Raw genomic sequence first — 19,513 nt, forward strand, 5'->3', positions numbered from 1 at the left:
TATCAGTGATTGATTAGTGATCAGTCTGCCCTCCTCTCCTCACCTGTTCACTCTGCTGTGAGAAGATCTGAAAGTTTCTCTCAGAGAAACACAGACTCTCCTGTTTTACGTTTAGGCCTCCTTATACAGTTGTTTAATTTTATAAGTGCATCTGGTTGGTGATGATGTCATTAACCATCATGTTAGTTTCGACTGTTGTAATAAACTCATCATTAACAACAGTCTCCTCCACACGCAGCTTCTCTGCAGTTGGTCTGTGTGTTTCCTGATCAGATAAACCAGCGCCGGAAAGACTAGAAAAGTTGCGCCAGTTAAAATAGAAGCGTCCCGTCAAAATTTAAAATCTATTAATAATTTATTGGTTATAGGTCTGGGTCCGTATGGGACGGCGTGTGGGTCCGGACTCGGACCGCGGTCCGCCATTTGGGGACCCCTGGGCTAGATGATCAGAAAAAAGCTCCTGGCTACCTTCAATCTAGCCTTGCATAGCAAAACCTATCTCTATAGGGTTGGGGAAAGTTCTGGCTCATCCTGCTACAAGAGGAAAACTGCTCTGGCTGGTTTGTACGTCTTTAAACCAATCCCAGTCATCTTTGACAGTGCTAAGCCTAGGGTGCTCCTGCAAAACAGTGTCTTATTTTTGAGGAACAAAACGCAGCAAGGCCTGGCAATAAAAAGGCTAAATCCCTGCAAAAGAAAAAGGTATCAGCTGCTAGCTTGTTTACATTCCCACCGTTAGCAGCCAGGTGCTAACTTGATAATTCCAGCATGCAGGTTGCTAGCTCGGAGGTTGTTGTTTCGTCTGTTTTCCCATGGGGAAGGGGTCTTTGAAAACGCAGATAGTGGATACCACCTGACATAAGTGGCCAGTGGCAGGCTTATACTCACAATCTACATCCGGTAAGTCACCTTCAGTCACCTACCTTCAGTCCTGCTGCCTGTTCACCACAGACTGCTGCTATCCACCCTGTATAATCTCATCACACAACTAATGGGAGCAGCTTAATATAGAAGAAATGGTTAGTGATATGACATAATAGCTACAGCAAGTTTCACTAAAAGTAAAGGTCATTACCTTTTTTTTATTGACTAAGACTGGGCAATTCAACTTGGAGCTGATGTCGTTGTTTCTCTACATTAATCTCTGTTATGTGCTGCTGAAGACGACTCAGACAATCATTTGTTTTGATCTCTAAAACTCGTAGTTTCTGTGGTTGCCATGGTCAAAGAACGAGACATTGGAAAAGCTGAGCCACCATAAGCAGCTGCCACCAAACCTCATGCTGCCGCAGCCGACGTTGGCGGCGTGGCTGGCGTGGAGCAGCAGTTATATTACATACTCTTGCTATAGCTGATTGGGTTGAACTCTCTCTGGGGGTCTGTCTGATCAGTGCCAAGTATTATAAATGAACTGCAAGTGCATATTGATTACTAAGAATTAAGAAAAAATAAAGAACAACCTATGTCCTGCCACAAATGTTGGTGTACAACACATGTGCTTTATATACCAGTAAAAAAAAAAAAAAAGGAACACATCATGACTTTAACATTTTTACTTTTTATTTTAGGGGTTGCTGCAGCCCCCTCAGCACCCCTATTTCCCACCTCCATGCCTATTAGTGGCTACCAAGAATACCAACCAGCACAGAATTCCTCTCATTACTCTACCAGCTCTCCTAAGAGTGCTTTCTAACTAATACTACTGTTTGCTCTTTCCAAACAAGTGTGACACTGATGCATTTTTATTTAGTTTCAGTTTAGACTTAGCTGTGCCTTAACCAAGCAAATACATTTAATTTATTTCTAAGAAATTTTGTGAGTAAATAGAAAATCTAGAAGATCTATGGATCTCCTTATTGAATCGTGCTGGTGGACGTGAGCGGGGAGCGAATTCACTGCCAGATGCAAGAAGTACCAGATGCAGGCAAAAATTGTCTTTAATGGATAATTCTTTAAGCTTTGCTCTCCACACTGGCTGGAACCATTGAAAAGCCTTAGTTATACGGTGCTGTGTTGACTGAGCAATCCAAGCTTGATTGAATTGTCTTATAGTATCTATATCACAGAGTTGAGCCAAGGTGAAATATTTTATATTTTACTCTCACAATAACATAAAATGAGGGAGTATGTTTTCAAAGAATGCTGTTCATCCCTCCGGTAAAGTTGTAGATATTTGGAGAAACTATGCCAATAACCTTGAAACTGTTCTAGAGGACCATGGTCGCCCAACACCTCTCCAAGATCCTTTATTTAGTTTTCTCTTTTAGACTGAATCTGAGGCTTTGCTTTAATAAATCATCCACCCATTCCTGTGAAATTAGGCATACCAAAAGTAAATTGAAAGCTGTTCTTGAACAATTTGGAGTGCATGCATGGTTTTGATCTCTTCTGAAAAGTAACACTCTGAAAGTTGTTTTTCCCCAACAGTCAGAACCACTGTGAGTGCTGCTGACATTGAGTAATGGAAGTCTGAACACACTAAAGCAAATGGTTTTTTACTGCTGTTTAAATATTTTTTTTTTGTAAAAAAAAAAAAAAAAAAAAAAAGGCCAGTCATCTGCACAACCTGTTCCGACATGGCTCTGACTTTGCTTGAGAAAAGTGCAGACTCTAATTTGCTGTTGTGGGCTGTGGACAGGACATGGAAGCTGCTGCTGGCTCAAGTGAGGAGTCAGTGAAAACAAGAGAATACAGCCACCATCTTGCTCCCAAGATATCTCTAATATCTACATGCTTTGGGTTTTCTTGTTCATTATTATTTTCTAGTCATTGTCTTCCCTCTTGTATCCTGTCTTTGATCTTTTCCCGCCCTTTCTGATTTGTTTCACCTGTGCCTGATTAGTTTCTTGTCTATTTAGTCGACTTGTTTCTCTGTGCCCGTGTCAGCTCGTCATTGCCCTTTAGTGCCATCCTCAGTGTTTCAGACTTCTTTCATTTTTGGACTTTGGTTTGTGTTCCGCTTTTGCCTCCTTAGAATTTATTTTGCTTTTTAGATTCATCTTTGGTTGAGACCTGCTAGTGTCATGTGTAAGTTTGTTGATCATTCTTCTGTCATTAAATTTCTTTAAACTGGAACTCTTCCCTGTTTGCATTTTTGGGTCCATCATATTGTTTAGGTTGACACATTATGGCAAACACAACTGATATAAGTGGAAGAGTAGAACATTTGCTAGCAGTTTGTGGGTGTTTATCGTTGGAAATCGTGTCCTTGGGATTAAAATAGGTGACTGGAGTGGACTGTCTGGCCCTACATACAGTTTTTGATGGAATATAACTAATTACAATGAGGCTTCAAAGGTGAGTTGCCCCAGTTTTGTAATTGTTTGATTGCTTGTTTGTCAAGATGGTTGTACCTGCTGTTGTGAGTATATCTTGAAATGGTTTGCATCAACTGAAACACAAGAATCTTTGATTTCCAACTATGTGTCTCATGAGTATACACATTAACATAGCACTTGTATTTCTAAACTTTATCCCGCTTAATGCAGGGGTTTTCAATCTTGTTTATAATAGTGAAATTTGTAATGTATGTGTAAAAGGTGTGTACTTTGCTTCCCATGGTTCATCCTGCCACAGATACATTAACCTTTAGTCGGTGAGGGTTTCTGTCGTGCTATTCCAAGAAGTTATTTGACCCTGTGCAATAAGAACAATTATTTTGAGAACTGTGGCCAGTTACATTTTAAAGATATTTTAACACCTCACAATGAAAATTCAAATAATGATCACTCTTGCCAATAACTGTGAAAACCCCATTGATATTTGTTAAGAAAACAACAACAGCAAATTAACTGTCCTACTTTCATAAAGAACTGCAATGATTTATCCATTAATTGATTAGTTGATTGAAAGAAAATTAGTTGCCAACTATTTTAATGATCAATGTATTGTTTCAGTCATTTTTCAAGCAAAAAAGCCAAACATTTGTGGTAATAGATTCTTAAATGTAAGGATTTGGCACCTTTCTTTCTCATTTACTTTAGTAAATGAAGAGTCTTTGGGTTTTGGATTGTTGGTTGGACAAAAGAAGCGATTTGAGGACAAAATTTAGGCCTCTGGGAAATTCTGATGAGCAGTTTTCACTGCTTTTTTCAGATTAATAAATAATAAAAAAAATGATTGTCATCTGTACTTAATCCATAAGTATAGATTTAATGATGTAGGAACTGACATCAGTTTGTTTTACCTTGTAAACATCACAAACATTCACATAACTAGGTGCCATGCGAGTGGACATAACAGGGTTACGAAACCAAATAATTATAGTAATTAAAAATATAAAGCAGTGAATCTGTTGTTTCTTACCCACAGAACATCTGGATGTTGTAGAGTGTCGGGTCATCCTCTAGAGGAGCCAGCTGCTGGAGACACAGCTGCTCACATCCTCCATTGAAACCGTCGGAGCAGTCGATGCCGATGTGGTGGTCGTAGCACCCGGTCCCATCCTTCATAGGACTCAGCCCTGGAGGGCACTGTGGGAGGGAAGAAGTGGTTTTAGATGACTGATGTTTAGCAATTACAGATTTTTACTTCATTTGGGGAGACGTTCTCGGAGCTGCCTAAACAGTGAGAAGCTGCCACATTAACACTAATCCCAGCTGGGACAGGTGAACAGACCCGATAACATCTGTGCCACAGAATGTAAACAGTCAGATTTCTGTTCCCATTAGTGCAGCCTGTGTGAGCACTGAGCTTAGTCTGTAAAGCTGCACATGGCAAGATGTTTCATGTAAAATTCTCATATTATCAGCCCAAATAACAGCAGGAGGCTGCAACAGAAGGAGCAATGGTACAGGCTATATTCACTGGCAGAAAAAAATGCACAAGAAGTGAAAAACAAATTGCCTGCGATCCAGAAATTGCTTGTGTAGACTAAAATAATTTGTGAATTCAATAAGTAAATCAGTTAGTAAGTTGATTACCAGAACATCAATAGATGGAACACATGAATCTTTTAAGTCATTTGTCAAGTAAGCAAGTCTGGTTTCAGATTCTCATAATGTAAAGACTTGCTGTTAACAGCTTCAAAACCATTTGATGCTACACCGACTTGTACTAAGGTATGTGGGGCCACCCTGGGGCCCGAACCCTTGTTCTAACACTATGTAGCCTAACCTTGGTGGCTGGGTTGCCACAAATGCATAATGTTTTACAGTACTAAGTCACACACAATCATCTATGTCACTGGTTTTGGTGAAACTGGATCATATTTTGTAGAGGAAATGTGTTCTGGATTTACCTCTCATGTCCTCCAGGTGCTCTGCCTCAGCTTGCTATTTACTAATGCTATTTAGCACCAGTAGTACATGAAGAGTGTACTATTCCGAGAAAATATTACAGTATACAAGCATGGGACACTACGTCAGCATAAATATCCCACACTGCAATGTGGGAGTAATGATAACAACGACATAACAGACAGGGCGGACAGTGACCAAGGCAGCTCTGGATTAACATGACTAAGGCTTCAATTTAAATGTAAGTAAGGTTTTCCACGGTTTACCACAGTTACACACCTTCAACTGGAAAGAAGGCAATCAGAAAGTGACGTGACATACTCTGAGCAGTGTGTCTGAAACGATACATGCTACTGTTTATTCATACAAAAGTGTGTTGAAAGATACTACACATTTTTGGCATGTAGTGCATTGTATGTCATTTTGGATGAAGCGTTGGTGTTCAGAGGAGTATTTGTGTTTAGACCACCAGCACAGGAGCTTTGGACTGCTGGGAGTTTCTGGTGAAGAGGGAATGCATCGCCGGTGTCATGCCAGAACCTGCGCTGGCCAAGTGGACAACATAACTGCCTCTGCCATGATGTCTGTAGAGGCTGGGTGAGCCCAAAGGGACTGAAGAGGACGTTGACAGAGGAGTGACCAAGCAAGAGGCCAGCTGACAAGAGTATGTCTCAGACTGGCTTTTAGCTGATGGTGAGAGCTTTGTGAAATAAAATTTTGCAAAACAGGCGGCCTTCTTGCTGTTGGACCAGTAAGTAATATTAGCTGGCTTGCTGTGTCTTGCGTTGTGTCACTTGGTTGATGTTCAACTGTGTTGTGTGTTGACTTGCTAGATTTTGATCATCAGTACTGTAATCAAAAGAAACGCACATGCACAGCTGTCCATATTTACGACAGCAGTGAATTGCACTCTGCAACTGGGGGCACCAAATTGCAGAAAATACCAAATCTTACATAAGGCTGCTTTAAAAAAGGGCCAACCAAAGTTAGTGCAATTCATCCTCTTAGGAACATGACTGCCTGTACCAAATTAAATGGCAAGTGATCTAATAGAGATATGAAATAAAAACCACAAATGTCAATTTTGGTGGCCCTAAAAAAGAGTCAGGAGATCACCAAGTTAGTAAGATTCATCCACCCAGACAAACTGTACGATGTGACCACGACTTAGGTAAAAAGGTCCTGGCTGTGACCACATAAAAGCCAACCATAAGACACCCAGACTTGATCAACCTGGATTGGGCCTGCCTTGACTGAGGGTGTCTTGTGACAAAAGGCAGAAACACACAATGATGTCTAGGTCCACAACTGATGATGTGTCATACTGGTAGCTTCATGTGGTGGTCACCTCCAAAAAACCCACCCACGTAAGCATAGTGCTGATTGTCAGGATTGTAACACCCAGTCCTATCAGTGAATATGGGGACAATGAATGTCTTTACAAAATCCCAGGATAATCCATCCAGTGGTTGAGGTAAATCAGTAAGTGTTACGTGTGTTGTTGTATGTGGTGTCTTACTGAAAGACTAGTGCATTGCTCCTGGCCAAGCTTAAATCAGACATCCAGCCAGAGTAGGTAAATTCTTTAATGCATAACCGATACTCACAATTCACAAAGGGAGTTTTAAAGTCGGATCTTGTATAAGTTAGAAAAAGCGCCTTTGCATACCACTATCACTTGATTATTTACTGTGACAGCGGGAATGACAAGAACAGTGATGAAATGGCAGACAACCAGTGTCATCTGTAATGAAACCCTTTTAAAAAGGATTCTTGTTCTGGTGAGGGGGGGATGAGGCAATACTGCAGGTTTAAATTTCAATTTCCATACAATCCAAGGACTGTCTTCACATTTGATGAGAGAAATGAAATCCGTTAGTTTTGCAACGCGCGAAACAGCAGCAGCTAGATTAACTTCAAGAAATTAATAAGGGAGACTCTTAATGATAAAGTTTTTACAGAGCAATGGACAGCATCTTAATTGAAACGCTGGGATGAATCTACAAAAGAGCTGCGAGACCTGACTTCACCCCCGCACCCTCCTTCTACAGTCTTGTTCAGTATTTCCCCAGCAGTTTTTCAGAGACCTGTCAAGTCAAATTCACATTATGTTTTCTGTCAGCTATTACTTCAAAGGAAATTTTGATGGAGTGCATTTTAACAAGGCACAGCTACCTCCAGAACAGCGACTAGACAGCTGCCTTCCTCTAAGCACTGAGGGATCAGCAACTGCTTATTTTATTATTTAGGTCTACTATATTCATCTGAGGGTCCAGCTGGCTCATTTGGCTAATAAAGCCCACATGTGCACAATTTTTTGTGGAGGTAGTATACCCTTTTTATGTTGATGTCTAGTGTAATAAAACATGCTAAAAAATGTTTTTTGGTGGCCTTGCTTCTCTGCATTTTAGAATTTAATTAATTTGGCCAATATACACTCTGATGGACTACATTTGGAACTGGAAAAATTATTATTCATGCATGGTTCATTACTCTTTTGTACATCATGACACTATCAGACAGCAAACTGTAGCATCACTCCAATACACCATTTGCAGTTCTTGATCCCTCTGATCAATACTTGTTTATTACCCACATGACATAACCTACATGACATAACATACTTTCTCTTGGCTGAGCACTGGGAAATTTTATAGGATGGACATGGAATGAGACCGCACCTTTACTCTGCTGACACCGACATGTCGAAGCCATGACAGCTGGGAATGAATGGTCATTTCCTTTCCACGCACGTCTCCGCCTGAGCGGTTTGTATGACAAGCCATAGCATCCATTTGTTTGACTGCCTCAGAATTAGTTTGACATTTTCCTTAAAGAGGTAGCACAGTCTATGTCATTTATACAGTTTGAATATGCCAGAATTTGATCAGGATATCCAAGTAAAATATGCAATTATACAAGAAACAAGATGTTCCTTGTTACATTTATGGAATTTTTTGATCATCAGATAAATGACTAATGTTATAACCTTGATACAATTCAAAGAACTAGTGTGTACAATTTGGTGGTATCTGTGGTGGCTGTGAAACTCAGGAAAAACATGAAACTAACTGGTAGCTACTACCCAAGGTGGCAAATTCCAGTTTGGTGTTTTGAAAAAGTCTATACCTCTACATCAGGGGTCTCAAACATACAGCTCGGGGGGACCAAAACCAGACCACCAAAGGGACCAATCTGGCCCACTGGATGACTCTGTGTGCATGTGACAATTGTTAAGAAGTTGTTAATTCCAATTTTCCAATAAAATGCAGTCTTATTCCCGATTTATATTGAATTATCGGTGAAATTGCACTTATTTTTCTTTGTCTTTGGCTGTTTATCATCTGTTTTGTAAACACTAACCCTGTGAATCTTTTCAGACTGTTTAACTTTATCATACTAAAGAAAAAAGGATAAAGGTCTTGTTATTTATAGGTTATTATGCAATGCTTTTACTTGTCCTTGCTCTGGATGATATTTCAACATGATAATCCTCTCCAAGTGATGTCTTAATCACAGTGTTCAACCTTCATCAACAACAACCGTTGATCCAAAGACACACTGTTCATCTTCTCACGATCGGAAACGTGGTAGCCATACCCAAGTAACATCTTGCCCCTTGTGATGTCTTTGTCACGGCTCGATTTGTGCTCCTTCTTCCACCATCTTTATCCAGGTAAAATTGTCTGGCTATACATTAAAGCTTAGGTCCTCAGACGCCTGTGAGTTTGAGGGTTCTGTGCAGTACTTCACTGTTCCCGAGACTGCACTCTTCTGGACAGAGACCTCAGATGTCGTTCCTGAAATCTGCTGGAGCCACTCTCTCAGTTTCTGGCTCGCAGCCCCTAGGGCTCCTATTACCACTGGGACTACTGTGGATTTCACCTTCTGATCTTATTCTCTTCTCCAGTCATGGCGAAGAGGCAGAGCAGATGATCTAGCAAGGTACTGGGGTTAGAGAGCATGTATGTAAAGAAAACAGGGAGTGGATGTTTCGTGTGGAGTGTTATGCAATCAGCAGTGACACATAAATAAACCCTGCCATATCAAAAAGGCTGCCCCCGTCTCCATTTAAATAAATGTTTTCCTGGTGAGAGATGTAGAATGGCAGGGTGTTGAGAGTTCCAAGAAAATGCAGGGCCAAGGGAAAGCAGAGACTGTGAAACTTGACGTTAACAAAAAAGGAGAGAGGCAGGTGTCACCGTGACATTCTTGTTTGGTTGATATCAGGGCTGATGTGCCGATCCTGACAACCTAGAACAAAGTCAAACTTGCATAAAAAGGCTACACGAGACTTTATGTGTGGTTTGGGAATACAAAATACCACTTTTCTAATCGATTGTAGAGAGTTTTGGCAGCTTTTAGCCTATCTGACTCTGACAAACGGTACACAGCAAGTGACAAATTGCTACTTTGCAGAGTAAGTATAGGGGACTGTCACTGAAACATCACTGTCACAACCATACATTGGCTCAGGGGGTTGTGAATTCTCATTTGGCAACAGTTTGTAGAACTACTCAACTGTATGACAAGAAGCCAATTTATTTATGTCAGTAATACAAGGACAATGCATAACTGTAGTTTACTAATGGATCTTCTCCATGTTTGTCAGCCAAGAACACAGATCATTTAAAGTCAGTTATTAATTCATTCATGTTCATGGTTTTAAATACTAAAGAAGCAGTATGCTGTTGATAAATTATTGTACTTATACCTTGAGAATTGGGACAAAAAATATTTTTTAGTGTTTTTATGCTTTTTTTATGCTTGTATTTTAAAAGATCAAACTTATTAAATGTAGATGTCTGTCAGATCTGTCAGATGGAAAATCTGACAGACTTGACATCTTACAGAGTTGACAAAATATTACATTTTTTCATTTCACAGCATAGTCGCAGTGAGTGGGCATTTTATTCTTTAAAGTTGCTCAGAGTTCTCTTAATGCTGATCAAAATTTAGAAGGGTTACAGAGTTGACATGTTACAGTTGACACACATCTGATAGCGATATTATTTCATGAATTTGTTGAAAAATAGAAAGCTTACCACTTCTTGAGAAGTATTCCTGCCTGATTTGCTTTAAACCAGGAAGTCAGATACAGGAGGTTAGGAAATAGTTAACCCTTTTTATGTCTGATTAAATCATTCTTTTGTAAAAATCTGGTGTTTGAGTTGAGCAACTTTAAAGAACAAATATTTTCATTAAAAAATGCATTTTAAAATAAATGGCACAGTTTTATGTTATCAGTGAAAAGTTATCAAGTAAACTGCTGGCCTTTTTGGACTGAAAGAGTCTCTTAAGGTATGTTCTTTGGGAGGGTGATGGGGGGGGGGGTTATTGTTCGTGTGTTGGTTCATGGGGCTGATATAGTGTTGGGGGACCATGACTCTGGCATGACACAGAGCCGTTTTCCAGCCCCCCCCCCCCTCTCTCCCTCTCCCAAAGATTATGAATATAGAAATCACGAAAAACAGTCAGCTGGTCTAACCCTACAATTCAGAACTACATAGTTCTCAGTCTCAGCTTTTCAGCAACTAACTTCAAACATATATAATGTGTTTATCCTTTGCACAGACTTTAAATGTAGACATCAACTCCATCAGACAGAAAATATTAAAGTTGACATTTTAGAGAGTTGAAGGAATGTTCAACATTTTTGATTTACAGCATAGTTGCAGTGCATTTTCTTTTTTTTTTAAAATCCACCATGATTCTTATTTAGCTTTGATTTAGAAGGGCTACAGACTTGACATGTTATGGTTGAGAGACATTTTACTGCAAAATTATTTAATGAATTTGTCAAAAAAATAGAAGGCTTATCAATGTTTGAGCAGCATTAGTGCCTTTTTAAAACAAGGAAGAAGACAGGGGTCCTTAGGGCATAGCTAAACCTTTTTATGCCTGATTAAATCATGTTTTTGTAAAAATCTGATGGAGTTGACTGAAATCTGGGACACAACTTTAAAGGGCGAACAATTTCATAATAAATATATTTTACAAGAAAAATGATTATAATAGCACCTTTTAAAGGTGTCCTTGTAAAGGAAAAAGGGAGATTTTACTGTTTGGAAATGTGCAGGTAGACCATTACATTGATGTTCATGACTTTCATGTTCAGAATTTTATTGGCAGCCACACAAACGACACCACCTCCCCCCTCCGCTCACCCTCCCTAAGGGTCAGTTATGAATGAATCTTCAGCTACTCGCTCAGTCCAAATCAGCCTGGCAGTTCATTTCAGCTCTCTGCAGTTCCAACAACCCGACACAGAAGAAAAAAATATAAGCAAATAAAATAAAACAGCTAGACGGAGCATCCATGATTCTGGTCGTTTTCAAGTCATAGTTATGTTCCAGCTGACTTACTTATGATTTTTTTTTTTTATCATTCAAATTTGGCTGGGTGGAAATGGAATTGGAATTTCTTTGGTAGGACAAGATTTGTTCCAATTTGTCCTCAAAACTGGGTGACCTCTTCTTTTAATTAATGTATTGAAAGTGCTGTGAGAGAATTGATCTAATGTATAGCTGCCTGGGTGTATCTACCTTACAAAGTAAAGATCTCTGTGCAGCTATACATTTGTTGCAGCACCAGTGCAGAATGGGGAAACATGTTGAATGAGTGGTCCCTGGTCTTGCTCCCTTGATAAACTGATATTGATTTTGTCATCCTGTGAGGGGCCGTTGTGACAAATGATTTATTACCTGTAATGCAAAGAGCACATGAGACACTGAATCCCCCAACACATCTGTGGCACGGAGCCTTTAAATCAATGCAACCCAGTGCAGTCGATGGACGTGTGGATATGTGGTGCGGGCTGAGAAGAATTTGTATTGACGGGTCGTGCACTGGAGCTTGCCAGCCACAGATAGCTCTAGTTATTGACTGCCATAATAGGCTTCCGACATGCCGGAATAGCGATAACTCCGGGCCATTTTCCAGCTGTCCGTAGGATAATAATCATTAAGAATATGCACCCGACGGAGTCTTTGTCTGTGGATTGTTATCACTTGAGATTTCCACAAATCTGTTCTATAATCCTGGGTAAATCATTGATAATCCTCTGTATAAAACCACTCCCCAAGTGAGCAGTCCCCAAATCCTTGAAAATTTTATCTGATTAAAAACTTCTCTTGGTTGTTTTGTTTGGAACGAGTATGTGGCTGTGAAAGGTGAAATGCCTCTGACTCAGCATGACTGGCATAATGAGGAAATAATCCAGATTAAAAGTTCTTAACAAAAGTCTTGAAATGCTTAGGTAGAGGGAGTGAGGGCAGGTGCAAAACATAAACTCTGGTTTCACGTAAAAGAATGGGATATTCGTGTTTAATCAATTATTTTTTATCTTGCAGTATCATCTGAAATGATAGGCTATCCATATGACATTTCTGGGCAAAGGATAATTAGCCCTCACTGGGAATTTAGTGTCTAACAGCATTTTACAACATTTGAAAAGGTTGAGAACCTTGCCACAGACTACTACTCTTAAATCTTTTTCTCACCATTCTACATGTCTTAGAGTTCAAAAGCTCTGTGTGCTCCAAAAAGCAGAAGCAACTTCAGATACAACATGAAAAAAGCTACATAAAGTACCTGGCACTGTGACACATATAAGCATCTTTTCAAACTGACAAGCTTTTGTATTGTTGTCTGCCGTAGGTCAAAGTGTTATGCAGTGCAATTCAAAAGGCTTTGAGTGATTTCTGTACAGAACTGTGCTCAGACAGGTGCACACTAGCGGAGACCTTCGTAGGTCTCAATGGACTTTCAACCTTTCAATGTCAGGTCACACATTCACATTAGAAAGCCTTTGAACGGCTGACAATGTTCTCAAAAGCACATTGGTAAAAGAGAAGCGGCTTTCCATAATTGAATGAGATGGATAGTTTTCAGGCAGATAATAGTTTGAAGATGTTTGCTACAGTTTTGGTTGGTCCAAAGGTTAGCTCAAGACTGAAGCTGTTTTGTGGCTCAACAAATACCCCACAAAAAGAATTACAATTAAAAAGAGTGACTGTATGGATCAGCGTGTCCTAGTTAAAGGAGCAATATGTAGCAACAGTGCGTGTAAAAATGAGTACAGCAGTTCAAACAGCGAGTTGAATGCCACAGTCTGCATTCTGCTCCCCTGCTCTCCCAGTTATTTTCCACTCTCTCACCTCTGCCTCACTCTACCTGCCGGCCACTCCCACCTGATCACCCGGCTCCACTCACCTACTAAGCATCAGCCAATCAGCCCAGTATATAAGCCTCTCCAGCACACACACTCTCTGCCAGATTGTTCTTCGCTCACATGCAAGACTTTCCAGCGTTCTTTACCTGCCAGATCTCCTGTTGCCGACCTTGCCTGTCTCTGACCAGCCTGCTTTGTCTGCCTCGACCTTCTGTCTCCGACCATGAGTTCTGCCACTGCGTCTCTGGTTGGTGTCTACTCATGGCTGTGCAGTGTTTCCTCGCGACAATGCTACAGCCTGAGTGTGTCCATCTGCTCGTCTGCTGTTCAGTGACTGTTTAGGCACGCAGCCGTGTGTCCATGCTCTCCTGCTACTTACCTGTGGGCTCCTTGATCCCTCTCCTGGTTTCTACTTACCTCCTGCTCGTTTCATGTCGGCTTGTCTGCTCGTCCTGTCTGCTCACCTGGTCCTGACTTCTCCGCCTGGTCCCAACTCATCGTCTGCTTGTCCCTCGTCAGTTCTGCTACTTCTTCAGCCTGTCCTCCGACTCCACGCCTCGCTGACCTCTTCTTCTGTAAGCCCCTCTTTGTTACCTCAGCCCCTTAATGAACTGAACTGTCCGCATCCAAGGATTCGCGTCCCTGTCCTCGGTCCTGCTTCCTGGTTCGGCTCATCCCATTCCCCAAGCCTTACCTCCAGAGACTGTGTGTGGGCTCTGAGCCCGAAGAATGAACTGTTTCCTGTGTTTCTTTGTCTGCTCAAGTTCCTGATTTTCCTGAGTATTAACAAAGGTTATTACCAAATGCTACTCGGTGCTAGTGTGCTACAATTGGGTTAAAATCCTGTTTAATATATGCTCTACGGTTGAAGCGAGTTGTTTCCCCTGCTCCTTCCTCCCCAGACCCTGCAGAGTCAGGCAGACTGCACAAGCTCCGCAGGATCGCAGGATGCACACAATCTCGTAAAATGACAATAACAAGTGATGGCAAGTCCTGTTTATAACTGCTGGTTGTCTCTCAATGTAAAGTCAAGTCTGTTATCCTGAAAACAAAAGCCCACTGCTCTGAAATAACACACTCAGGATGATGAGTTCAGTGGCTGCCTGCCAGACTCCATTAACATTTTGCTCAATTTAACATTTGTAAATATCTACGCCCCTTACAAGATGATTGTTTATTATGACACAAGAACACACACTGAATCTGCAAAAAATTCTGCATTAATTTGAACTCTGATTAATGTGAAACGGACACAAAAAACAGTCTGATCCGGAATGGAGCTGTAGTGTTCATATCAAAGCGAGTATTTCAACTTAACATGTTTCCTTTATCTCTGATGTCACATTGCGGCCATTTTATTTTTTTATTACAGTAAATATATTAGATTTCTCCTTTAACTTTGTTACAGTCTAATGAAAAGAACTATAATCAAACAATGACAAACTATTTGGATATCGTGTGTGGCATTTACAGTATATGTCTCCAGTCGACTGTAAAATGGCATATATCATCTCCAAATGATGCACAGGTCACGAGATAATGACCATCCACTGACACTAACAAAAGGGTCTTAGAAGGCATAGTAATCACCATTTATCTTAGACCATTTAATAACTGGACAGTGAGTGAGAGTACTGTCTGCTGCTGTAGAAGAAGCTAGCAGTACAAAGCCCGCTCTGGAAAACCCCTTGAACCACCATGCCTTTTAATCCTGTTTCTTAATGGAGATAAATTCCTGCAGTGCTTTTGAGGCTTAAGGGAATCAGTACTGTGCCACTGCCAAACAGCAACAAATCCCTGCGAGAGCACTTGGATAAGCTATGCACTTTTCAACTTTGTCTGATAGGCAGAACAACAATGATTGAAGACTTAAACAGTAAGGTAATGCGTTCACTAGGAAAGTATCAATCATTCTTCAAAGGGTCTTCATCGAGAAATTGCAAAGGTCCTTGATTCATTGAAGTGTCCAGCCCGGTCTCATGCCAAAGTGTGTAATAGACCCGTCGATCCACGTTAGTGTCACATTTTGCCTCGCCTAGGCGTGAAAAGTACAGTAGCATGATGGTGCGGTCCCAGCAGGGGATGATAATGACAGGAGCAAAGAACGAACGCAGTATAAAGAGCAGGAAAGTCCACATGGGGAGCAGGGTGGGACGGGTCAAAAACAGGAATTTCACACAGGAGACGAGACCTTGGTTCACATGTGAGACTATGATGTTTTCCTGAATCCTAAATCTAACCCAACTCCAACCATCACCTGCTTTATTTTGAACATCTAACCAGATACCGCATATAAATTGTTTGGTGCTTTAAATCCTTTCCACTTTGACTTTACGTTGACATCTCTCTGTGTGTTCTATATGTTTAGTGAAAAGGTCATATCAGAAGTAGCTTTAGGGTTTCAACTGGATAGCAGAGCCTTATCATGTTTCCATGCTTATGCCTGTGAGACTTCAGCTGTTTGTTGTTGTTTTACCCCATTTAGAGACTGAGACCGTAAAAGTGACAGCACTGGTGATTTGTTCAAATGCCTAAAGCGACTTTTTAACTTGACCTGACAATGTGTTTATAGTTTTTCCAGAACTGCCACACTCAAAAACGTGTGACGTCTTATAGAGTGCCGAGTCTCAGTAGCATTATCAATATGGGCACATGTCGGGATAGTGTTGGAGGGCATTTGTTTTGTTGCACTTGGCTGTGCACATGGAAGGTGACAGAAATTGGTGGGTAAACAACACGAAAAGAGAGCTTGAGAGGGATGTTCGAACTGGATTTACTTTCTCAGCTCTTGCACACTTGGCAAATCGTCGTGTCACGTGAGTGTGCTAGCCAGATTGTTGGTTTTGGAGTATATAAAGTGTATTTTTGGGGCTTTTTATGCCTTTATTTTTATAGAGACAGCTGAAGTGAGGACAGGGAATGGCTGTGTTTTTAACACATTTATTACAAGTTAACTGGGGGTACCTGATCTACAGATTGAACAGTCTTTATTGAAATTGAAGTGAAGCTCTTAATTGTTAATAAGTGTGTAATAAAGTATTAAACTTTCAGGTCACATATCCCCAAAATGCAGTTAACTCTTCACAAGTGCATAATTAACTGCTAATAAATACATAATAAATTACATAGTATGTATTTTTTAATAAAGCAATAACAAATAGCAAAGTTAGTTAGTTAAACTCAATTAGTGTATTTGTAATGTTATTGTAAGAAACTTTTGCTTGTTATTAACATGCTTTAACATGCTAAAAACTGTAAACAAGTCTCATAGTGCTTAAAAATGTCTTACCTACAATAAACATGTTTATTATGCTATTATTAACCTTTATATAGTCTTATTAACTATATTAATGGTAATAGACATGTTATGAGGGACTTATTACCCATTACCTGATGCTTATCACAGGCATCTTAATATAAAGTGTTTAATGTGACAGATCAGAAAACGCTTGTATCTGTTGTTGTGGAGAAAACACGATTTATAATCACAAATCAGCATGTTATTGTGTAGTGAATATGGTTTTGCTCATGCCACGTTTGTTTCATGGTATTTCATGGTAAAGCTGTAAAGTAAAAAAAAACTGAACTACAGATTCAACTTTTTGGTAATTTACCTACTTATAACAGGATGATTGCTGCGTTTTCAAAAAGCTGTGTTTTGATGTATGGCCAAGTACAATATTTCTCACAGGCAACACTTGTGTAACCATGTACAGTGTATCAAGGCCAAGTATAACTTCAAGCTATAATGAAACAGCCTATTATAGATCTATGCATGGCTTTAAAAAGCATATTGACTGATACATCAAACAGAGAACTGGGATGATATATTTGCCAGTAACATAAAAGGTTTTTCCGCACTGCAGAGAGAGAAGCCCAAAGGAGCATTTGTGTCAAGTTCACAGAGAAACTTATCTATTCTAAGGAGGTCCATTAAAGAAATCACATTCTGTAGCCTAAAACATTATTCCAGCACTCTGACTGTCCTTTCATGTTTCCTAATAGAGAAAGTTGTCTTGAGAGAGTTTTCCACAGGCCAGTGTGATGAGATAAGCAGCATGTGTCAAAGGTCAGCTTATCCCAGAGCGCTCGGCTCTTCATTCGGCCTCCTGTGGATGTTATGGTGAGTCAGTTCAGTGCAGAAAAAAAAATGGACATTTAGTAACCCCTCTCACCTTCTTCAACGCTAAGTGCAAAAAGCACAACAGGGAGGGCGCTTGAGGTCGAATGGACACGCAGCAACTGAAGACCTCTCTTAAAGAGAAAGATCATATTCCCTGACCCAAGGTCTTTTCATTTACTGACTGCTCGGGCTGATAGCATATTCTTGGTATAGCTAAATCTACCACTTTTCATGTAAAACCCATTCTAGACAACTGGGACAGATCAGGTCCTACCAACACTCTGTCCCTACCAACGCTCCCCAGTTGTTTGGTGATTTTTGTCTGGCAGATTTAACATCAAAATTGGGAGTAATTTTTGAAACATGAATCCTCAATCCTTTGAATCCTCAACAAATGCAGATGCAATGGTATCTAACAAGTCTGGCTGGAGGTAAAGTTACTGCAGCTAGGAAGCTAGTGTTAGTTAGCCGGACATGCTAATGTTTGGACCTTATGTTGGAGCAGATGAAGATAGAGTTTAATCCATTACAAAATGTGTGCTCTCCTGTTTAATATTTTTGAGAGACTACAAAAAACACACCACCGTCCAGATTCATGAAACGCTGAGTATCGCTCTTCACAGATCCTCCTGCACACCGCATCAACATGTAGAGAAATGGAAAGCTTGACACCTTTAGCGTGATAGTCTGTGCCTTTTCTTCATTCCTCGCATGTCAGCTGTTTTCACCCTCCCCTGTGTTTCTTGTGGTTGTTTGTCTCTCTCTGTGTCTGGGCATGACTTTCATCGGTCCTGCTGCCAATCCTTTCACTTATCAGCCCCAGCAGTACAAATACCTCGGCTCTGCAGTCCAGTCTCCACCTAATTGTTCAGTCTACCCTTGCAGTACCAACTACAGCCTACTTGTTGCTTCTTGCTTTTTTCCACACTCACCAGTCACCTTTTCACCTGCCACTCCAGCCTGATCCAGCCTGGATCAGCCCAAAACACCCCTTCGTGTTTTATTAAAAATAAATCCACTTTAAACTGAGTTCTCACTATACTACTCAACATTTGGTTATGGTTGCTAAGCTATGATTGGACAGTGGCTGTTTGGAGGTGGGGCTTAGCGAAGGGTCAATGTTTCGAGCTGGACGCTATGTGCTTTACCTTGGACTCTCTCCGTCCAAAAAGATCAGCAGTTCACTTCAGCTCACTTCAGTTTCAACAACCCGACACAGAATAAAAAAAAAAAAAACATCCTGTCACCGTCCTCTGGCTCTGGTGGCTCAAACATGTCTGTTCTGTCCAATAAAGCTGCTAGATGGAGTATCCAAGTTTCAGGTGGTTTTCAGGTCGTAGCGGTGTTTGACACTGAGACAGTGGAGCGGACACGCTCCCAGTGTTTCAGATTTGAGAAAACTGCTATTATTTTATGATTATAAGACCAAATTTCATATATTTAGCATTTTTTTTAAAATCATTCAAATTTGGCTGAGTGGTTAAAAACACGTTTCTGTGGTGACAAACTCAGAACACACATTTATTGTTGCTTTACACAATATTTAATTAAAAAAAATAAATAAATACCATAGAAGTTTGCCCTGTTAATAGCCATGAGTTGGATGTTTTAAAATATATTTTCCCAGTATAATTGAAGAGTAAAAGTCAACCCTCTCTCAAAATACAGTTTTGTCCCAGTTTTCAAGAATGATCAATAAAAGAATGTGTTTTAAATTTGAGAGAAACATTCCCTCTCGGTAAATTAGCCATAAAAACTTCCTTTGCCGAAACCTTGTTACTATGAGCAAAAGTTCGAACAAAAGGAAGCTACGTATTACTTTTAAAAAGGTAAGCATTATTTATACTGTGTGGCAAGTGCCTGCTGAAATCTGAGTGCAAGTTTGAAGTTCGGAGATCTAATGAGATGGTGGAGCTTTGTTCTGCTCTTCCCAGACACTCTTTGGTCTGTGAGGAACCAGACTTTTCAACAGGATTATCA

The 19,513-nt window shown here is 40.3% G+C and overlaps 1 protein-coding gene across 1 annotated transcript in view; it reads right to left on the minus strand.

The window, feature by feature from the left end:
- LOC146318276 (astrotactin-1-like) overlaps positions 1-19,513 on the minus strand; it is a 425,337-nt gene that overhangs the window by 137,981 nt on the left and 267,843 nt on the right. Inside the window, exon 13 of the mRNA XM_084732515.1 lies at positions 4,306-4,472. Coding sequence (XP_084588641.1) covers positions 4,306-4,472 — 167 coding nt within the window. The remainder of the gene's footprint in view (positions 1-4,305; positions 4,473-19,513) is intronic.

The sequence above is a fragment of the Lutjanus erythropterus genome, chromosome 12 (assembly GCF_056507025.1).
Source record: "Lutjanus erythropterus isolate fLutEry1 chromosome 12, fLutEry1.hap2, whole genome shotgun sequence".
Lineage (NCBI taxonomy): Eukaryota > Metazoa > Chordata > Actinopteri > Lutjaniformes > Lutjanidae > Lutjanus > Lutjanus erythropterus.